The following is a 23,814-nucleotide window of genomic DNA, read 5'->3' as shown; positions in this document are numbered from 1 at the left end:
ATAGATTTAGCTCACATTATATACATGATTTGTTGAGGGAGCTTTTTGAATTGCCAAAAATAAATGAAAGATATTTATGCAAGATGTGTCGGGCTTTTAATAAAATCTATATAATATAATAATAATATACTTGAATTTGAAAGAAAAGAATTATGGATTGTACTCTTTTGCTTGTATTTTAATACATTTATTACGTACATTTTGATTGTTCAGATTTCTAAGATTTAAAATATTTAAAAAATATATTAATTTGATTGTTATAATTTTATTCAAGAAAAGAAAATATTTTTTTCATCATTTTTTAACTAATACCTTATTTGTTCGTATAATATAGAATTAAATTATATTTTATTTGTTTATACTTTTTAATGATCAAAAATAAAAAAATATGTAGTCTATGTATGAGATTTTTTTGTTTCTGACCAATTTCGATGTCATGGTTGCTTAGTAACAAAGAAATATTTGTGATTCATACATTTTCTTTGCAAAGAAAAAATATTGAGTAGCCTCCAGAGTGCTATATTTTTTTTTGTTTATGAAGTATGGTTGCCATTAATTACAAATTTTTACTATTATTTCATTTTCGTCATGCCGTTTGCGCCATGGCTTTTTAACTTCACCTACCTTCATCACTGCATCTCCACTTGAAATCGCATAGCTCTAAATTGTAATAAAAATCAATTTTACTAGATTATAATACTAAATATGAATGTTTACATGAAAAAAAACAACATTTTTAGTCTTAAAAATTGTTTGCAAAAAAAAAAATCAACAACATTGATGATATTTCTAGGAAATAATTATATAATATATTTGTTACAGTTTTTCATAATAATATGTTCAATGTAAAAAATAAATATTAAAGTTTTTTGTATATTAATGTTTATACATGAAAAAAATCTGCCTCTTTAAAAAGTGTTCTTATTGGCCTACGTCGCCTACTCCTTAAACCACACTGCAGGATATATTAAATAATTTATATTTCTCAAATAGTTTTAACTGTCAGCTATGAATACAGTTTTTGTTTGTTGAATAACGATATTACATTTTTTTGACTACTAAACGTTGCATTTCACTTCACATTAACTTTTGTCCTATGTAATTCTATTTTCATTTGAATTCGAATACTATAAGATAGGTCCCATCAATTTCATTGGAAAAATAGAATTAAATACAGTAGTTATTTATTCTAACTACAAAAAAATGAAAATCTTTTCATTTTATAAGTATTTTCAAATATAAATTCTAATCACAAATGTCTAGAACTAGAACTAGATTGGTAATCGTGATCCCGACTTAAATTATGTCGATGAAACCTGAAAATATATTTTATTACTTGGTTATCTCCTATTAAATTATTATAATCCAAGTAACTTTAATATTATTGAATATATCTAGAATCTGTACAATGTTTGAACATTTATAAAAATGATAAGTTAAATTTGTTCAAAATTGCTTGTTAAATATATTTTGTATTTGATCTAATAGATAATAATTAATACTCACGTTCCGGGGTCGTGACATACAAGTTTGTAATTACTAGGTAAACATTTTTATTATTTAAAGCTATCAGAAGCTCATACGTGTGTATAATTATGTGTAGCCTAACTTGTATTATACACCCATTTGTATCTAATGGTAATTGTTTGTAGTAAGTTATGTTACTATGGTATTACCGGTTTGTATAATGTATAATAGTATGAGATAGAGTTACAGTATTTTAGTACCTGAAGGCTGAAGTTCTTGTAGAGGGAAATGTTTATTGTATGATATTTGTTAGATCTTCCAGATTATATTAGCTCCCTTCTATATCCCTTTGCATTACACTAACTATGGTCGTAGTCATCCCATCTATCGAATGGTTATAATTATGCCTAGCACACGAAAACCATTCTCGCCTACTAAAATACTTTTCATATTAAAATGTTAGTATCTAGATCGTCTTCATTTTAAGCTACTGTACCTTGGATTACCGCCCGTTATGTATGGTAAAATAAAATAAAATAACGAAAAGTGAAACAGTCATGCTTATATTTCACACGAAATGGGCCATGTTAATATTTTGTAGGCAATTAGTATAATATATTATCTATATGTAGAGGCACGCATGTATAATACATAAATGTGTCGTAGAGATACTGAATTATAGTATGTCGGAAATCCATTATTTAAAAATGAACATTATTCAGAGGTTAGCGTAAACGATCGGAAAGACTGGATGTGACACGCCTCCTCACTCAAATGTATAACAAAATTTTCAACCCGCATACACTTATCAGATGTACAAAATAGACGATCAGCTATAGTGTTTTGGGTCCATTGTGACGGAAATGAACTCTTCGACAATCTCTCTGTCCATACCCGTGTATGTCCTGTGAACGTCCGTGGCATCGTTTGACGGTCTCCTCTCCCCTCTATCAGGTCTTGCGGGTTTCAGTTTTGGCGCCGTTCTGTGACTTTTCCACTTGGGCAAGGTTCTCGTTTCGTCGTAAACACCCTTTGAACAAGAACAATTGTATATTGTTTATTATAATAATATAATATGTACAAAGCAAATTGTAGCGTAGGAAGGTAATTTAACTGTAAATTCAATTTATTACATAATAAAGTCGAGCGCCAAAGCGTGATGGCGTAACCTTTAAGGCATTATAACGGGAAAAGTAACGTCATATAATATAGTGGTTAGTGGATAATCATACTTGTTAAGTGCCTATTTATAATATATTAGAATACCTACTTATTTTGTATTTTTATACCTTAAAAAAACCGGAGAAGTCACTCTGCAGTGTATAGTAGGTTTCATTAATCATTTTATACTGAAAAGAATGCTGAGTAAAAGCGGACTCGCCGTATTTATATATTTATTGATATGGTAGTTTAAACTAATTTTTGCATAAAATATGGCATATGGTATATGTATTATATAGTAACAAAAATAATATTACTTGCATAAAAAAAATGTCTTGCCTTGATACAAAAAAAGAAAAAAAATGATTTTAAAATCAATATTGCTCCCCTTTAAATCTAAAATACTCAATTCTAAAAATAAACTCAAGTAATAGATGATGTACAAGCTATATTATGCTAAATTATGTGATCATTTTCACACATTTTGTCTTTTGAGCTTTATCAACTCAACTCACTCACTTAAAAATAATATTGATCATCACATTAACATATTATGTAGATTCTTAACTAAAATTCACTTAGTCAAATTCAGACTGAAGATCTCCTAGACAAGTAAGTACTTAAAAGTATTAGAGATATTTTTTAAATGTATATTATAGTATTTATATTAGTATTTAAATATCATAAAATATATTTAATTTTTTTTTTTTAATAAAGTTTATGTACCTAAAATGCACTTAATAATTTATGGCATTGTTATTTTGTTCAACTTAAAAATTTATTTGTTATTCAGTTGATTATTATTGTTATGTCGTATGTATATTAAGCCTATAGGCATTACTGCAATACGTTAATACCTATACCTACCTATCTTGCACATATTATTTTGCTCTCCCCCACAACTTAATTCCTATTATCTACTTGTTTTTAAAATTTCTACATCGTTTATACAGAAACTTGTTTTTCTATTAAGTTCTTAAGAATGTTCATTTCATTTTTATTTTTATTTATTCCTCGAGGAAATAATGGTTTATATGTACCCTACAATATATTAAACTTTACAATTTTGTTACTATTATAAAATGTATAGAATAAGAGGAACCGGTAAGTTTTTTCAGAGAACCTTATATAAAGTGAAACCTAGATTGATTTAGAACAGTTCGAGAAATTCATCCTATAAATTAAAGTCATATTTTAACTTTTAAACCCACTTGTATTGTATAGTTAAAATATTTTATTTAGACGGTAGCTACTTAGAATTAAAAGTTTGCTTATAACATCTTTACTAGAATAGCTATTCAATGTTTCTATTTATCATTTTATTTTAAAAACAATTTAATACCTACCTAGAAAAAACATTTGCAAAAAGAAATAATTTATTTTGTAAAATTGCTTTTCGTATCTTTTAAGACTGCAAACCTACGCAAATTGTATATTATTATTATTATTATTATCTTTCTAGAACAATATTTGTATTGTATATAATATGTATTATTGTTATATAGGTATAAATGTATAATGTGTTTCTTACATATTTACGTACCCATGTAATGTGGGAAATGGCAAGCAATACTTTCATTGTAAATGGTTTTCTGTGATTTTTGAATTAGTGACACCTAGATCTTTTATATTGATAAATTATCTATACCTATTATTCAAACGTCCAAGTTATATTATACATACAAATCATATTTGGTTCTATGTTTTTTTTTTGTTTCTTTGTAGCATAATAATTGTTAGTTATTACAATAATAATTTATTGTTTTTTTAGATACCTACCCAAAATAATTTGGACGTTTTGATTATTTGTTACTGATTTATACATACACTTAGTCACAGACTTTTTTTAAATATATGTAAATATAGATGATAGGCAAAATGTACATTCAAATAATCATATAATGTGCTGCCAAACAGATCTGAATCAAAGACTTTAAATTTTGATCAAATTATGTAAAAAATCTGAAGAAATAATAAGGTATAAATATTTGTAGCTTAAAATCCAATAATCAGCCTTAGGTACCTAATTATACTAAATTGATCTGTTTTTATGTACCCTAACCTAACCTTTGTTATGTAGGGGCAATATTGAATGCGAGCAAATGTCTGATTTTGCATGCAGTAAAAAGATGAAATATGTATTTTATTATTTATTTGAAATGCATATGGACACAAAGACTGACATCATTACAATAAGAATTAGTAGTTACATAATATAATTCAAAACATAACTAAATTAAAATCTCTTTTTAATTCACGGATACTATAAAATAAGTAACAAAATAATAAATTGGATGTAGTATTGTAGTGGTATAGATAATCTGATAAAGAAGAATAAAACAAATTAATATTTATTATATCTTTTTAGGTACTTCAAAAATTAAGATATTAACTATGGACAGTCAATTCAATTGTTGAGGAACTTAAACACAAAAAATAAATCTAATTTTTCACTTCATTTCTAAGGTATTTACATTTATAACATTTATAAATGGTTGATTGAGATTTTCTTTAAATATGTGTTACAATTTATAGACAAACCTTAAAAATCGATTTGGATAGCTTCTAGTTCTTTGGTTGAGTTAAAGCCTCCGAATGAGATAAACTGATCTATACCGATGTGGTGACCAAAGAGTATAGTTAAAAATAAACTATATTTTTTAAAATATTGGTACCTACATCTATTCCAAAAACCACGTTTTGAGCGGAATCCAATTAACTGAGATTTGAAAAAATGTATAAGTACATATTACATCATTGTGTCTGTAGGTACTTTATATTTCTTAATATTGGATGACAATTTTCAAGCTTCACCCGTTTATAATCTATATAATATACAAATAGCAATATATATATTATATATATACGCTTAATATGACTATTATAGTACTAAAAATAATAGGTTATATTAATACATTCGAGATAGATTCGTATAGTAGGTACTATAATAGTCATATTAAGCGTATTCATATAATATATATATTGCTATTTGTATATTATATAGATTATAAACGGGTGAAGCTTGAAGAATCTATCTCGAATTAATATAATCTATTGCCATTGAGTAATGCAGTTTTTCATACCGTAGGCTTAAGAAATAAATAAGCAATAATAAATACACATTATACGCCTAAATATTTTATACGAAATAATAATAACAACAAAATTAACAACCGTGCGATCGCAAACTGAATATCTACCTAACGGTTTCAAATTGCACGACCAAAACGCGTGTATATACACACAACACACACACGTTAGAATATAACTATACGACGACATTATATTATACGTCATTACAGGTACCTCTAGATGTGTGACAGTTTTTCCCGACCGGCAATTATTATTTCATACTGTCATTACACATTGTTCGTTTCGTACACGTCCACGCGATACTTACATACATACATATATACCTATACGCTATAAACCATACACATTATATTATATGCCTACCTACAATACCTACAGTATATTTGTTGTGTATTTACTGTTATCTGCAGAGTTTATTTAAATGAATTTTAACGCATAGAACATATCTACTATGATTCCGATCGGACGTCTATTCGGATCCGAACTGTTTGACGAGAGACGGTGACGCGTCATGGCGACGTTGTCTGAGTGTCTCGGGTATGTGTCGGCTGTCGAGTACTCGGGGATCGACCCGAGAGTCTGGTTTTTGTAGCCCACATAGTGCGTATGATCGAGGTGGTCCGGGGACAGGGGTTGATAAAAAAAAATTCGGCGCTCTCAATCGTATAGTTATATCTTCCTTTCGTTCACTTAAGCTATGTATTATAACTAAGATTCGTTGTACTTACAAATTGGATTTATTGATTTTTTTTTAATAGAAAAAATGTCGGTGCGTCCTTACTCCTTATAACATTGCTCGGGGAAAATGATTCTGTTTGCCTCACACTCCCACCCACAAGATGTGGTATTGCCCGCGACCATCTCTCGTCACCGACTTCAGACTCAAAAACGCCATATTATAAAATAATCTCTCTCTCATATGTTAGGACTCATATTAGTTAGTGTTGATGCAGTTTTTAGCGGCCTACATTATGTATATAGTGCAGAAGAGGTATCAACACGACGATTGCGTTTTTTCTTTATCTATATCTTTTCTTTCCTATTCGTTCGTGTGGTACGGCTATCGCCGACCGAACAGACAGACGTGTAGGAGAGAATAATGCGCGTGTTTGTAAATGAGAATGAAAAGAAAGAGACATTTCCATCCGAGCCGATAACTGGGCTGGAACTAATTCCTTCACGTTTATTTCGTTCCATACCAGCTTATATATATAATATATTTATTATCGTAGGCTCGTAGCTATGTATATACATTGCGTATACGCACTCTGTCAATGCTGTTGTGCTGCAGACGAATATAATAGTACCTATAATATAATATAATGTGATGTATGTTTGAGTGTGTAGGGATACTTTGAAGGAAAAAAAGAGCCAATTATATTATAGACGAGCCCGCAGCGGAACCGCGGCCATATACTTAGTTGCTGACGGTTTTTTCGAGAATAAAAGTGTATAAAAAAAACCTCGGAATAAAAGCGTAGTATACAAAAAATGTCATGAAAAAAATAATAATAAATAAATAACTATCTTCGTCGTTAATATTTATTTATACCTATTGGGAATTATCTATACTATTATCCTATTATTTTTTTTTCACCGTTGTTCGGTGACTGTGAAAAGCTGTTTAAAAATGCGTTCCGTGGTTGTTATATTAGGCATTATATAAGTATCAGTGGCGTGCGGTGATATTTTATGTTGGGTAAGCGCTAAAATAAATTTCAAGTTAAAACAAAAAAAGGTATTTTATTGATAAAAAATAAAAATTACAATCTAAAATTTATTTATAGATAAAATCCATTCGTCTTTCTTGTTTTAAAAATTCGTTAATAACTTTATCATAAAATTCTGGATGATTTTTTTCTTTATGCAGGAGTTCCTTTTCGATTGAAATTAATGATAATGAACTAAGTCTTTCTTGCCCTTGTGTAGATCTTTGATACGATTTAATTCGTTTTAATGCCGAAAAAGAACGTTCAACTGAAGCTGTTGTACTGGGAATAGTTAAAATTAGTTGACCGAGTTTAAATACTTCTTGGAACGCCGATATTAAATCATTCATCTTAATTTTTTTGACTAAATCATATGGATTAGTATTTAAAAATTCTTCAGATTTATATAATACAATTAATTCATTTCGTAATCTAATAAAATCAAATATTTCTCCAAAATTTGATTCTTGCAAGTTTTCTAGAGCAGAATTTGGAAATTCGTTCGTGTAGTTTGAATATTTACTTGGGTCAATTAATGATAAAAATTCAAATTTAATTAAAGAACCAAATCGCGCTTGCAAATTTGTCAATATGTTATCAAATATTTCATTAAAAAGTACTTTGTAAAATGTTTTCGGGTCACGAATTTTACGCTGTAGTTCAAAATCGCCTTTATCTGATAAAACTGTTTCCCATAATTTTTCAAATAGATTTAACCTATAATTTTGCAGTTGACATTTAGTTTCTTCAATTTTTTTCACACAGTATAAAATATCTAAACGTTTAGTTTGTAATACTTCATATAAAATATCAGTCAAACTAAATATTTTACTAAATACTATTAGCAAAAAGTATGTTTGTCGACTATCTAAAAAATTGATGAACCCTTGAGATAATACTATCGCTTCATTATCCCAATCATTAGAATTATCTAATACGTGTTGAAAAAACTCTATGAAATATGAATTGTATTCGTGAACTGTATTTACTAAGCGAGAAGAAAAATTCCATCTAGTCGGCGCATTTTTTGGCATTTTTTTTCTTGTAAAATTAGATAAAGCATGTGTACGTTTAGAAGATTTAGTAAAAAATGATCCCATACCAGTTAGTGTTTGAAAAAAAATCTTACAGTCTTTTATATTTGATGCTGATTGTGAAAGTACAAGATTTAATGAATGGCTAAAACAATGGACAAATAATGCTTTTGGGTAGAGCTCCTTTACTTTAACTTGTAGTCCTCCAACATGACCACTCATAACGGCCGCTCCGTCATAAGTTTGAGCTACTAATTTATGTTTTAATTCATACCTATTAACTATATCAATTACGTGTTTCAACAAACCGTCTGCTGATCTATCAGCACTAACATCAACAAATGAGATAAAACGTTCATGTGCTTCCCCGGTTTCATGATGGACATACCTTAAAGTTGTTGATAATTGAGACAGATTTGTTATGTCTGAAGTTTCATCTAATAATATTGCAACAAAATTAGTATTTTTTATTTCTGATTCAATGGACGTTGATATGATGTTGCTAACTGAGCAAATAAGATCATTTTGAATTCTATTGGATGTACCACGGAATATTTTTGATGTTTCTAAATGCACGTTTAAAATAGAATCATAAGATGATAATAAATTTAAACAACCGAGGAAATTTCCCTGATTGAAAGAATTAACTCTTTCATTGTGACCACGAAATGGTAATTCGTGAATCGCCAAAAAACAAACACAATCAATAAAACGTTTTAAAACGTCTCTATTTTTTTTTACCAATTCATTATGGCGTATTACATCTGAACGTCTTTGTTCATCAAGCTGCAAATCAATTCTAGATTTTCCAAACATTTTTAATTTTAAAACAGAAGAAATATGTGTTTGAGATCGTTCATGTTTTTGAATACCATTTGTTAAATTATTTAAATTAACAAAACCACTATGAGACCAAACATTTTTTTCCCTGGTAAATAAAACACAAGGCCAACAGAAAAGTTTATTTAATTTTGCACTACCAGTCAACCATGGAGTATTTAAATAATTAGAAATATTAAAATGACGAATGTAAACTTTGTTTTTTTCTTTGTGATTAGATGTCAATTTTGGAATTTCTGGACATGGTCGACCATTTTTTACAATTGTTAATTTTTCATCAACATTTTTTAAATGAAATTCATTTTCCAAAAGATGCTCGATTAAGCAATTGTTTGAATCAGTATTCATTGTCTATAAAAACAAATATAAACAAGGCGAATATAATTTGATTCCTCTTAATTATAATAATTTTATTTATTTAAATAATAATTATCTATACCAATTCTATAAAATTATGCAATAGGAATTTAATATACTTACATTAAAAATGTTTGTTCAACACCAAATTAACTATGAAGACTTGTAGACACGTTGACGGTTGACGACAAAATAATATATTTATTATTAGTATAGTATAGACAGTATAGTTAAAACTTATAATAAGTATATTGATAACAAAAATAATCCGATATGCATCGTAAGAATATTGGAATTCCGACAATTCCGTTTTTAAAAATATCGATAAGCGCTCGGCATAGCGCTTTCAACCATTACGTAAAAACGCGTATTTCCCCTTCTACCACAACTGGTCATTCCTATAAATAACGATATGGGAAAGGCAATCTAAAATACTAGCGCTTCTGTAGAGAAATTGCCTATACGAAAAAAAAAAATTTAATTTCTTTCAAAATCTGATAATTTTTTTTTAAATTGAATACAAAAATAAGAATTATTAAATATTTGTAATTTTAATGTAAACAAATTGTTATTTAACATCAGAAATATTAATCTTTTAATTTTTTCCTTTTTGGCTGGGCATGCGCCGCTTACCTAGCTTGTCCTGACCGCACGCCACTGATAAGTATATATATACAAATATATGATACCGTTTGACGGTATAAGAAAATGTTGTCGATGTAGGTATCTCTAAATGTAACAACAAATATCTAGATTTGAAGAAAATGGGTAGTAAGTACAACGTTTAGTATCTAAGCAGTTGTCAATGCATTGTAAATTATAATTTTCTTTAATTCGGGAAAGCGTCTTACATTGATATCTGTCATATACTGCTGTGATAAATGGACACAGCCTACATTAGGGGTACTCTATAGCTGGATTGAAATTAATTGCAACCGCTTATTTTTGTAATATTTTTTGGATCAATGAACATGACAGTTAAACATTTTTTGAGTTGTTAAATTAGGTATTTCATATTGGGAACACATTTTGCAACTTATATTACAGAATAAAATAAAATAAATCCTTCATAGTTCATGTTATCGGAAAATATTAATAGTGTTATAGTTTGATAGTGTAACCTATAGAACAGAACAGAGAATATGCTAACTAGCCTTAAGTGGATATCATATTATATAGTCGCTCGATTTGATACATTATTATTTGTTTTATATGATTGGTTTATGAATTAATGGTCATTATTATATTGAATGGCACACCCATTTATCATTTATAATATTATATTTGTTGCATTTTACAATTTAATGGATAAACACATTTTGATTGCATATTTTTAGCGTCAGTGGCTCTTTAGCCTTTACTATAAAATGTACATTTTGTTGTGCCTATCATAAATGTAATAGCTACTTACTTTATCGTAAAGATTATATGTTCTGTCTGTACCTATTCGAATTGTGCAGAAATTATATTCAGACCATATAAGCTAAGATTTAAGTTCACTGCAGATTTTATATTTTTTTATATTAGGTACACTAACAAGAATCAACAACATATTAATTACATAGGTAGTAGGTACCTATGTTAACTATTCTTAAAGAACTTATAAAACGTTAGTAATATTATACCTATTTGTGCGGCTGGTTTGTCCTATTATTTGAGAGCCCGTTTCAGAATTTTTTTATCAAATGTCTTTTTAAACGAGCTAACCACAGAATTATTATTTTCATTTGTTAAAAATATAATAATATATTATATACTCACATCGGTTTGAAAACATTTATATAGGTTAGTCATCGTGACATGAAAATTATTATTGTTGTACTAACGGTTTTTATACAGGTGCTGTAGGTAATATGTTTATATAGGTCCTATAGTCACAGCTGATATAAGTATGTTTATATTTTCTATGTGGCTAACTATAACACGTGTAAATAAAAAAACAATTTAAAACTGTACCGTACGCGTATTAATGGTTATATATAGACGTGGAGAAAACTTGTTAAAAATGCACTTCTATTTTTTTTTTTAAATTCAAGTCGAATACTACTACTGAGTCGGTGAAAATTTATTTGAACAAAAGAACTCACCATTTTATTGTCGTAGACCTGCCTAGGATAGTTTGTCTGTTGACGAGGTCGGTCCATCTGAGATGGGGTTTGCTGCACCAACCACTTTTGTACAAGTTTCTGTTTGCTTCCGACGCTTGAACTGCAACATGACGAACTCCTATGTCTTGCATTCGACCACGATGTCTGTTGTTCGCCGGCCACAATCAACCTAACAAGTCGGTAGAAACGGAATGCGGCCAACATTGTGGTAAGACATTGTACGGACGTAGCCAGCAGTAATCCTAAATTTGCCAACACGGGGGCCCAATTCGTCTGTAACTGATCCGCTGTCAAAGTTTTGTAATGTGTCTGCAACAAACGAATACGATTGGAGGTTTAGATTAAAGGTTCTTAAACGTTTTCGTCTGCTGAGTTCCCTCCAAAAATTGGGAATGTCAATTTCAAACCTACAACTAGCATTTAATTTAATTTTTGACTATATGATACAAAATACGCTGTTAGTTGTTACCTATAGATATAGGTACATTAATAATAGTGTAACTGCTATAAACTTTAAATATTGTTTTTCCAGACTTCGTTATGGTTCAAGTAATGTTGTACATAAATCATAATTTGATGGAATTGACGGCTCTGAGGCCTTAACCAATATTTTTTCACACGTCTACATATCGCGAATTTAGTTAGTTTTATAGCATAATTTCAGTTTGAACCTGACCTTGTCTTTCGGAATGATGTAATATGGCTTCTGCGAGTCCTTCAACAGTCCAATAGCTGTAAGTATGATGGCCAGATTACTGACACCCACGGACACTAAACACAGAGCTAGATAAATTGTAACGGATAGTGGAGACAGTGTCCTGTCTGGGGAAAGACATCCGTTTAAGCTGGCCATCAGTCCAACTACTCCGTTGCCCATGGCCATCGCACCGCTCCAAAGGCCGGCGCCCACACTGGACAAGGATGCTTCGTGTAACATCGAAAGCACGCCAAAAACGACCATCAGACATCCGGTAACTACTTGCATCAGTCCGATCAGGCTGATGTATTGTATCTAAAAGCAATGATCTTTTTTCTAGTAGATAAACGACTCTTTCAAATCGTTAAATTATTAAGTTAACAATTTTGTTTTAATAATATTACTATATTTTATTTATGTATTATGATTTAGTGGGGATATAGAACCAACTTTAAAACAATTTAAAAAATCGAATATATTTTACTTATAATCAGTTGTGGGTGTTACTTTATACTTTATAGTAAGTATTGTAATTACTATATATATGTAGCGTCTTTAATTCCTAATTTAATTGTTTTTGGTCTGAACATTGTATTCTATACACTTAATGGGCGGGTGCATCATCAATTGAACGTTTGACACGATTTTGTTAATTTTAAGTACATAATAATTTGTTGCCTTACATTTATCCAGCTACTATAGGTATGTGTGATAGTGTCTTATATATTAGAATAAATAACAATTCTAATGATTTATATTAGTAAATTTTTCATAATTAATACCTATATGTTAAAAAGTAGGTACCTATCTGTTATATATTTAAATGTATTTCTTTCTAACATTTTTATTATGACAAATGACAAATGTGTAATAAATAATGATTGAATTTTAGAGTATAGGAATTGTATTGCTCATTAACTTTTGTAAACTAAGAAAAAAAATATGCGTTTTTTAATAAACTTAGTTAAAAAAAGCTTTAATAATTATAATTTTGTCTTATTTTTAAATATCGCATCTACATTGTTTTCGTTTTGGCCTACAATATAAATTGGATGGATTAAAATAATAATTATTTAATTGTTTTCGTATTGTTCACGGCGTTGACCTAAACTCGTTTCCAAACAATGGCAGGTACAGAATATAACTTGATCGTTTTATATAAGTATTTTTTTTAGAAAAAAAAGAAACTTCGAATATACAATCATTAGATTTTAGTTAAGTACTATACTGAACTAAATTAATTGTTATACATATAAACTAATTAACTAAATGTAGGTTCGTACTTGATCGGAATGGTGACGAGGCTTACAGGCATTTACTGGTTTCTGGGGCGTCTTGACTACAAAATCGGCTTCGGACGGGTAGTATGAGGGAGTCGAAGCTCCCATTTTCCTGGACATATTGTCACTGAACCATGTGCTCGCCGCTACTATAAGTGAAATAGTAATGCGTGTCTTCTCCTTTGGGTGTTACCCCTTCCGAAATGTACGAGCAGCACGTCCGACCGCTTATATTATGTTGTAGCAACGATTACGCTGAAGACGCAACGACGCCACCGGACGTACTTCCGTCGTCTTTGCAATAATAATTATTTATCTGTTTCAATGGGCGTGAAAATCACAATTTCCCAATACGGTATCGTTGCCGGTTTACGTTCCAGTCTGCAAAGCTAATCACCTAAACTGTATAATCAAACTTCAAGATCCAAAACATAATAATTTGTATAGTAATAAATGTATAATATCAACTAGGTGTCTAGGAATAATTCAACATAAATATTTGTTTGACTTTATAAGTATCGCAGTCTATACTCTATTTTATAGAGCAGTGGTATAGCTTAAACTTTTTTACTAGACTCCCAATTTTATCTATTGTACACCACCAACCTAAAAAATTATCTAGCTTCGCTCAAAATTTGAAGACTGCTTTGCAAAAGTCACTTATATAGGCTAAGAGGTTTCCCTCTTTGTATCAATCATATAATAAACATCCTATATTAGTCTAATCAAAATTAAAATATTGTCAAATGTTCATATGTAATTGTTACAGGTGGTTTTTTTAATTAAAAATGTTTCTACATATTATTATTACATATTGTGTTTACAAGTTTGTTCATTTGTATGTTTTATTTTTATTTTGAAAGTCTTAATATTTGAAGATTAAAATAATCTTGCTCATCTTATACCTTTAAATTATAAAGTAGATATGATATTAATACAGAATTGGCTTTTCAAATGAGATTTTATATCTTAATTCTTAAATTATAAAATATATATTTACCTACGTTTATCAAGACATATTAATAACTAATGAGTGATCACTTTTAATTACCTACCCATTATTATTTATTCAGAGAAGCATAGAGTTTTCTACATTCATGGTGTTGATTTATATACTCAATTTAATCAATTGTCAATAACTATTTGGATTTATTTTGGCACCTCTCAGGATGAGGAGTATGGAGTTAAGACATTAGCGGGCACCTATCCACCTAATATAATTTATACGACTTATAAGTTCCTATTTATTGGAAGTGTTTTTTTTTTAATTGAAAAATTCAAAGTGATTACCAAGTATGCTCACCCGCTTTAATCCTTTAAAGTTTAAGTATCTTCTGATCTTAAACATTTTTATACTTGAAGACCATATTTTCAAATGCTTCATTTTTTAAAACCATTTAAAAAGTGACCTGTGACATCACAAACTTCTATCTTATTAAATAAGTACTACCCCTTTTTCTTGTGAATTTACATTTTGGTGAATAAATCAAAATTTGAAAGAGTTTTTTTTCTCTATTTTTTCAATGGGCGCTTCCATACGTTCATGGCTAGCCGGCTAGGGAGGTGGATAGTATACATTTTTCAGGAATATAGTTCAAAAGACTTCGTAAAATATAACATATCGCATGTTGCAAATCTCCCTGGGAAGACTGTTGTCCACCTTGCCCACCTCCATTGAAACGCTTATGATGTCTGCAGTATAAAGATAATAAGTAGGTAGTCATTAAAAATGGTTTTACAGCAAATTTAAAATAGATGTAATATTTAGGTAATCTACATACTTATTATACTTTATTAAGAAGCATTTAAAATTATGTTTCAAAACGGAGTATTTGACTTGGTACACTTCTTTTGTGGGATACCTACCCTTTTCCATTTTATTCCATTCAACAATCAGTGGTGTTATTGTTTAATAGGTATTTAAAATTCACGTACAGCCGTGTTAAAAAATACCCAACTCAATTAAGTGTGATTTATTTAGTTACGATGCAACAAGTTATTGTTGATAAGTTTCCCAAAGTCCCTTGCTATATCTCATCCAAGAATATTATGTTTAGCTGATGTGTTTAATACTTACTGTATTTGTTAGATTTCCGAGTTTGGACGAATCTTAGATGCCGTTTGATGTGCAATGTTGATGCAATTGCAAGATTTCTTTAACGATTCGGATTTTATGTATGCGAACTGTGGGAGCTGTCTTCATACTGTTGAAAAACACGATCGAATTAAAATCAGCTGCGTAATGATGGACGTTCGTGACTGATCGTCAATCGGCGCCGCGGTGTAAACGACAACGGAGAATTTCTTCAGTGGCTATTACCGTCGGCGGCTGTGGAGCCAATGACATTGACCACGTCCCCCACCCCCTGCACGGTCCTATTGCTATTATTTCATTTCCGTTATATATTTTTCCTATTTTTTTCCTCTTCCTCAGAATTTTTAAACGGTATCCTCATTGGTATTTTTTTATTCGTAATTCACCATAAATGCCCCCGTGATACAGTTTTTTATGTTTTTTTTCAAAACCGATTAGCGATAATACACATTACCTACATATATAAGTCTACTATTTCCACACATACTAGGACAGAATTATATCCTATATCCCTATAGTTATTATTGTTGAAGTAATTAATTGATAACTGTACCTATATATAAATATAATTTGTATTAGTTATTTCCTAGTTGTATTTGTATAATTGTATAACAATATAACATACTTACATACTATATTATCAGATAAATATTATTTTATTATGGGTTATTTTATACGAATTGTATACCTATAATGTATTATACTACTGAACTCCAAAAAACAAGTGGTACCTGTAGGTATATAGTCGCCAGTCAGGTTAGGCATACAATAAAACTACTAGAAACACAACTAAGTACGTCTTATTTTCATAGTATTAGGAGCGTTAAAGTCACGCAGCCGTATGCGTACCGAGCAATGTTTTGTAAATGCTAAAAGCCACAGTTTTCTACAATCATGCATCCTTGAACGTGTGGTGCGCAATGCATGATCGTACTAAAATTGTAATTCCGAAAAACAGTATTCATACTCGTAAATCACCCTCCAGTGGATGGAACTGGGGCTGCCCGCAGATCTCACCATTCGCCTAGCAATTTTGGGTTATTGGACCTTGATTTTCACTTAGGTTGGAATATAGGTTTTAATATACCCCTTATTAGGAGGTTCAAAGTTACCAGTGGAAAAGTATAAGTTGTACCCAGCAAGCAATATCCGCAGTATCTATATTGGGATCCACGTCGTACTTTTGCCTAGAAATTAAAATCATATTTTAAAATAATAGAGTAAGCACTCTGCTCTATAGCTAGTAGGTTTTGAGCAAACCTCGTTATTGAGTAGGTCACTGTAACGGGTGTCTTAAATTAGAATTCAATGATAAAATATATCATAAATCACTGCATACTAAAAATTATTTCGAGCGGAGACGGTTTGACGGTTTCTATTTCTATAAGGTTAATTTATAAAAGTATTTAGGTACAATTATTAATTTTTTTCTATTAGTATTATAGCAGTACAGTATGTTGAACTAATTTTTTCCAAAACCATCTCACATTCTCACACTTTTATGATATCATTTATACATTACACAATTAATACTAACTTATAAGTCAATAAGTACCTAAAACGGCTTTTTAGGTTCATAATATAATAAATAGGTATATCAAAATTAGTTTAAAATGTTTAGATAGGTATTTTGAAAAATCATTGCATGTGTATAGAAAATTAATAATTTATAATATACCTAATATACATATTATTATAATGGCAATACGTTCAAGTACCTACGGAATATAATGTATATGCATTACAACATAATAACTAAAATGTTGTCAAAATTAGAACTTCAAATTTCAGTAAAAAAATTAACCATTGCTTTATGTTTTTTCGATATTATTTTAATTTCTATAAGAAAAACTCGAGAGAACAGTGCCTTAAATGTTCAAGCTTTTTGAATGATAAACAACAATTGTATCATAACTAAATCTAAAATAATCAAATAAATTCGAAAATTCAAATGTCTATAAAATAACACAAAAAGAGCTAATATTTGATTAAAATCGATGTATTCCATAGGTTTTTTTTATTTGAAAAGTAATGGGAACTTTTATACATTTGAGACCCTCAAGTGACAAATAGTGAACTAGGCTTAACTTTCTAACCAAAACCACCCGCAAAGCAGACATTGAAACTATTTTAAAGTGATCTTAAAGGTGATGACAAACACAAATAATATATTTTCTTCGTTATGTGGAAAAACTAGTTAAGTTTAACGTTAAGATTTAAATTCTATGTACTTTTCTTCATCAGTCGTCGGTGAACTAAATAATGTAGATACCGATCATTAGCATATAACAAATGGGATTCACGACGTTCGTGTATGGCGTGCTTGCGTTTGTGCTAGATAGGAGTTCAGAATTTGTGCAGAAGTTATAATTACAAATTTAAAATTTATAAAAAATTTCTATAGCGAAAACAAAATTCAAATAAGTATCAACCTAGGCACTGTAATCGAAATTAAGTTAGAAAAAAATGTGTTAATATCAAATAAACATATGTATTCTACGATAAAATAAATATATTGTAAAAGTAGGATTGTAAAAATGTACTATCGTAACATTTGAGTACATTTCATATAAAAAGTACAAAAGACAAAATAAACGAAAACAAATAAACGAAAATGTATAGACTACGAAAAATGTTAAGGTATTGAGGTATTAGGTTTAAAAAAACTATTCAAATTAAAGAGTAGAAAAACTTTTATCAGTCATTGCGCTGAAAATGTAATAGAATCTAACGTCAATCTTCAGGAGATAAATATTAAGGAACTGTATAGATATAAAAACTATAATGTAACAATTTTAAAGATGTAATTGAGTAATAATCATTATTAAATTTAGTTAATTTAGTCCATTGAAAAATTAGTCACTAAAATTATTGTGAATAACACCACGTAACTCTAGTTACTTCTGGTAAATGATTCATAAGTATAATTAGTATAGTATCGGATGTGACACGTCGATAGACGATTTTACGCGGTAGAAAGAAAGCAGAATATTTATTAATTAGATATTATATTTTACTGTTTAAATAATTGTAAGATTCAAATTTGCCATTTGACTTCATACAGTTTCATTACTTGATACACTCCTTAGTCCTTACAGTCCTTACAGCTACTTAATCACTTGTGCTACAGATTGTCTAATAAATATCTTATAAAACAATGAATAATTGTTTGCATAGCCTGCAACGATCATTAAATTTCTTTTATGTCCAATCGTCGTTTTGTGATGAAGATCCCCATACCATGGTTGCTTAGATACTTATTTACGCTATATAGTGCTAATGCTAATGAATACCTGCAGTTATGACTTATCTTATAGTAACGTGTAAAATGAGGGTTAGTTTCTATACCATTATTATGTTAATATGTTGTATGGTAGAAAATATACAAAAATATACGACACCTACCTACCTATTAGTAGTCCGCTTGTTCACTGAACATTTAATTTATTTTTATTTTTTTGTATTAGACCAGTGATGCCCATCCTTTTTCCTTTGCCGGGCCACTTTGGTAAAAAATTATCTTCAAGCGGGCCACAAAGTATAAAACCGATTTTTTGATGTTAAATTACACGAAAAAATCGTGGCGTTAATTTGAAAATCCATTTAATATTGATGAAAATGTTGTCGGCACTTCTCTTCAACTTGAAGTTATTGAGTCGAAAACAAATTCATTTTACTGTGATGAATTTCAAAACATGAAACAAAACGATATTTCAACATTTTATTTAAAAAAAACACACGAAGATTTCCCTGCTTTAAGAGACTTTATAATGAAAATGGCTACTGTATTTGGCTCGACGTATAAATGCTAACAAATATTTTCACGAATGAAACAAACAAAATCAGTTCATAGATCGCGACTTACGGGTGAACACCTTCATTCAAATTTTGAGGATTAGAACCGCTACATTTCAACCAGATTTTCCATTATTAGTAAAAGAAGTATAAGCTCAAATTTCACATTAAAAATAAGAGTATAACATTTCTGTATAGTTTTTAGTTTTATTATTATCATTATAATTTTATTTTTTGAAATAATTATTTAAACGAATTTGTAAATTTAAATAAAAATAATTATGAAAATAAATAATTTAAACATTTTTCATACATTTTTCAAATTTTTTTTTTAGAAAATTCGTTATGGGCCACATAGAATACCTTCTCGGGTTGGGTACTACTGTCTTCTGTATTATACTATACATTTGTTGCGTGCGGCTCTGCCAGTGATTTAAATTTTAATTGATTGCTGAAGTGTTTTAATAAACTCAAGACAATTTTCATCAGTTGAATAATTAAATAGTTGTTAATTATTCTGTATATCATAATTTAAAAATTCATGTAATGTGTAAATATATATATAATGTACTGTTATATCCAATGGCCACAGGCGTCGCGGATAGTTTGCTTAATAATAATAATAATAATAAATAGTTGTTATTTTTAAGTAAAAACACAAGTTATAAATGTAAATATGTAATTGTAAAATTCTTGTGGCCCGAAGGTGCTCAGGACTCTAAGGCTATTCTACATCAAAAATGCTGTGCAGCAATTTTCCTTTTAAATGATGTTTTCGTTCCTCTTTTCATAGACCAGAGGTCTTACAATTCGGTCAACGCCCTTGTTTTTGTCTGTGTTGGTAAAATCCTGTTTTAGTAAATGCAAATAGTTTGATCTAAATCTCAGTTATTTAATCATATATTAATATATTAAATGGGATAGGCATACTACTTGATACATTTGATAGGTGCCATTCATTATCGAAGCCAACAATTAAAACTTTTAATAAATTCTACTATTATCATAATATTATTTATAACTATTATGTTCCAACCACATGTTGTTATTTTGGGAATAACTCTGGGATGCCATTCTAATCATATACATGTTAATATTTTAACATATGTTTATTTAGTTTTTAGAAACTCGTAACACATTTATAAGAACGTCTCCACATCAAATTTCGGACACTTATTGTATTAAATGTTTTTGCGGGCCCTATAAGATATTATTTAATATAAAAACAGTATTACTGTAACAACATTTCAAAATTTCGAAAATCACAAATTTTAAGGTTCAATTTTAAGTTTTAAGGACTTCACACTTTAAGACTGTGAATAATAGTTAAACATCGTAAAGTAGATTGATTCAAAGGTACCTGTCGTTACTGCTATTAAATATAACATAGAAGAAACTTTATGATAGTCAAAAGATAATATTCGGATATTTTTTATAAAATGAATTACTGCTATTGGATTTTGTTAGTGACTATCATCTGAGAGTCTGAACCTAATGCAATTGAAATGAATTCATCACTTTAATGACCCATAAACATTTTAACTGGCTTTATGTTTGGACAAAATGAAACCATCCTAGCTAACCTAACCTAGCTATATTATAATTATTACGTTATGTTAGTATTTTACTTATTAATTATAATCATCAAATTTTTTTTTTAAATTAAACATTTCATATAGGTTTATTCGTGGTTTATATTTTCTATTTACTTATAAACTAGGTATACTACTATATAGTCATAATAGATTTTCTTATCCTTTATGTTCCTTTGTAGGTCAACGATTGTTCAACTGCAACTGTGATAAATTGAGAACACAATTTTGCGATACCATTATTGTTTCTTAATCACGTTGATACGAGTATATAATAATATATTATATCGTATACCAACTAGCGTATAATATTGTCATCACTTATCAATACACATCTTATTCATGGTGTACTTAGACATTTTGCTTTCATTTTATTTATATTATTTATATTATATTATTATCGATCGACGAACGTCAGAAATGTCACATAATGACCGCAGTCCAATTATCTACTAGGCACTCACAAAATAGTGCTGATTATAACTTATATTATATCAATGAATAAGTAGGTGCCGCGACTTCAACTAGGTGTGTCAATGTTTTTCGGTAACTCAGTTTATTAATTTTTGGTTTTATAATAATCGTGATCTAGACGTCCGTTAGGAGAGTTTTCCAACGGGTTTGTGGTTGTTGTGAGATATCGTGAAACCACAATTTATTGTAATATATTAGTCAGTGGTCACTATTTCATCTGTCATGGCCTATAGATGAATATTATTATATTATTATTAATTGTATCGTTATGTAAAAGGTATGATGGCTGCAGATTATAATTTATATTATATTATAATGTGCGTATACCGGGTGATTCATTTACCAAATTCATTTACCACTCGGTATTTAGAAAAAACCATACTACACTAGGTTACTCGATATTTTTACTCTACAAGGGAAATCTATAAATCATAAATATACGTTTTTTTTTTAAGTAACCATGACAACAAACACCTTACTAAAAATCGGTCAGAAACAATAAAACGTGTGTCCAGCCCAAAAACATATTTATGTATTTATTTTAATGTAGATGAAAAAATTTACCGTTTTTTAAGTTTTTTACTGTTTTGTGTAGCAGAATATGTTTTGGAATATGTCGTAGAAGCAGTTTGTTATAGTGATAAGACGGTTAGGTTAAAAGATAACTTTTTTGAGGGGTATCCCTGGTCACTCGGAACTCGGGTCCAATTCTACTTAGCTTTACAGGCCTTATCTATATTAGCATACTCATAATACTTATAACTAATTAGTTGCTAGTCCAAAACTCGGTTTAAGTATTGAAATACTCTAAAAAATATAATTCAAAATAAAATTGTTGTCTTGTAATCATTTAAAATTATGTAAAAATATCAAATAATACTTACATTTTCAAAATCGTTAGTACTTTTCGAAAAATTAGTGTTTATCTTTGAATTTGACATAGGATCTATAGCTAAGTAGGTACCTACTACTTAACCTAACCTGCTACAGCGGTGGACCGCAGCTTCTGGTATAGATGAGCATTGTGAATTATCGCTTGAAGGAATCCGGAGCGTGAATAATTTTCGTGAAAACTTGAGTTCGTTTTATTATTGTTGTAAATGGCATTATGAACGGTGTGAAAACGCATTCCAATTTCCCATATGTATATTACCTATTATACACATCGTTGTAAACATACCATGCGTGTTAAACCTATACGAAAACCAACCGACAATGGTGAGTATCCGGAATATCATTGACATTGACATAGTGAAATAGCTACATCAAATAATAATATTTACAGCAGCTCTAAATACCCACGTTTAAATATCATAAACATTCACATTTCCGCTCCTCATAATTTTTCTTATCAATTTTCATAATAATACATATAAAATAAAATACCTATATATAATAATAATAATAATAACAAAAATATAATAATATTATATTATTATATATATTATACATAATATAATATTTATAATATACATTACAAAGAAATCAATTTAGCTTTGTATCACTAAAGAGTATAGTATGGTTTAATCACGTGACCCGTTTGTGTAATCCAACCTACAATGAATGTAACTTTACATATTATACAACTGTAGGGATGGCAAATTTTTCCGACGTTATAAGACAAAAATCAATAGATTTTTATGATTTTTTCCCGCAAATTATGTAATGTGCATATTATAGAAAAAAATTATATTCTTATAATTTATTACTGAAAATAAAATAAAATATAATAATTATTTTAATTAGTATAAAAAATAATAAAAACTATTTTTTAGACTGACTAATATGTTTATGCCGAGTTGCACCAAACATTTAATGAATCAATAGTGAGCTAAAGAGTAATGACTATATAATGAATAATGGTCCCTTAAATACGATTCAATGGCCCATGATTGGTTCATTAAATTGAATCAACTTTTTATTCAACATGGCATAAGACTTATGTTTATAAAAAATTCTATATTTTATGAATTTACAGTAATAAATTATAAGAATATGCTACTCACTCATAGTAGCATACTCATAAATCATTATTTATTAAACATCTATGAAATACAATATTTGTTAAAAAAAATTGCTAGTTTTTTAAAAATTAAAACAAGAAAACTAATC

At 29.1% G+C, this 23,814-nt stretch overlaps 1 protein-coding gene across 2 annotated transcripts; it reads right to left on the bottom strand.

The window, feature by feature from the left end:
- Positions 1 to 1,874: 1,874 nt before the first annotated feature.
- LOC111038232 lies at positions 1,875 to 16,050 on the bottom strand. Of its 2 annotated transcripts, none has more exons than XM_022321256.1 (5): positions 15,824 to 16,050; positions 13,750 to 14,148; positions 12,446 to 12,781; positions 11,749 to 12,078; positions 1,875 to 2,497 (listed from the first exon to the last, which is right to left on the bottom strand). In XM_022321256.1, exons 2-5 carry the CDS (start codon positions 13,864 to 13,866, stop codon positions 2,297 to 2,299), a joined length of 984 nt encoding a protein of 327 aa, XP_022176948.1. In that variant the 5' UTR covers positions 13,867 to 14,148; positions 15,824 to 16,050; the 3' UTR covers positions 1,875 to 2,296. The 2 variants fall into 2 exon arrangements, with proteins under 2 accessions (XP_022176948.1, XP_022176955.1); XM_022321263.1 differs by having other exon boundaries at positions 13,750 to 14,135.
- Between the last annotated feature and the right edge of the window lie 7,764 nt (positions 16,051 to 23,814).

Source organism: Myzus persicae, unplaced genomic scaffold (genome assembly GCF_001856785.1).
Source record: "Myzus persicae strain clone G006 unplaced genomic scaffold, MPER_G0061.0, whole genome shotgun sequence".
Classification (NCBI taxonomy): domain Eukaryota; kingdom Metazoa; phylum Arthropoda; class Insecta; order Hemiptera; family Aphididae; genus Myzus; species Myzus persicae.
This window is presented reverse-complemented; position numbering and strand designations above follow the sequence as displayed.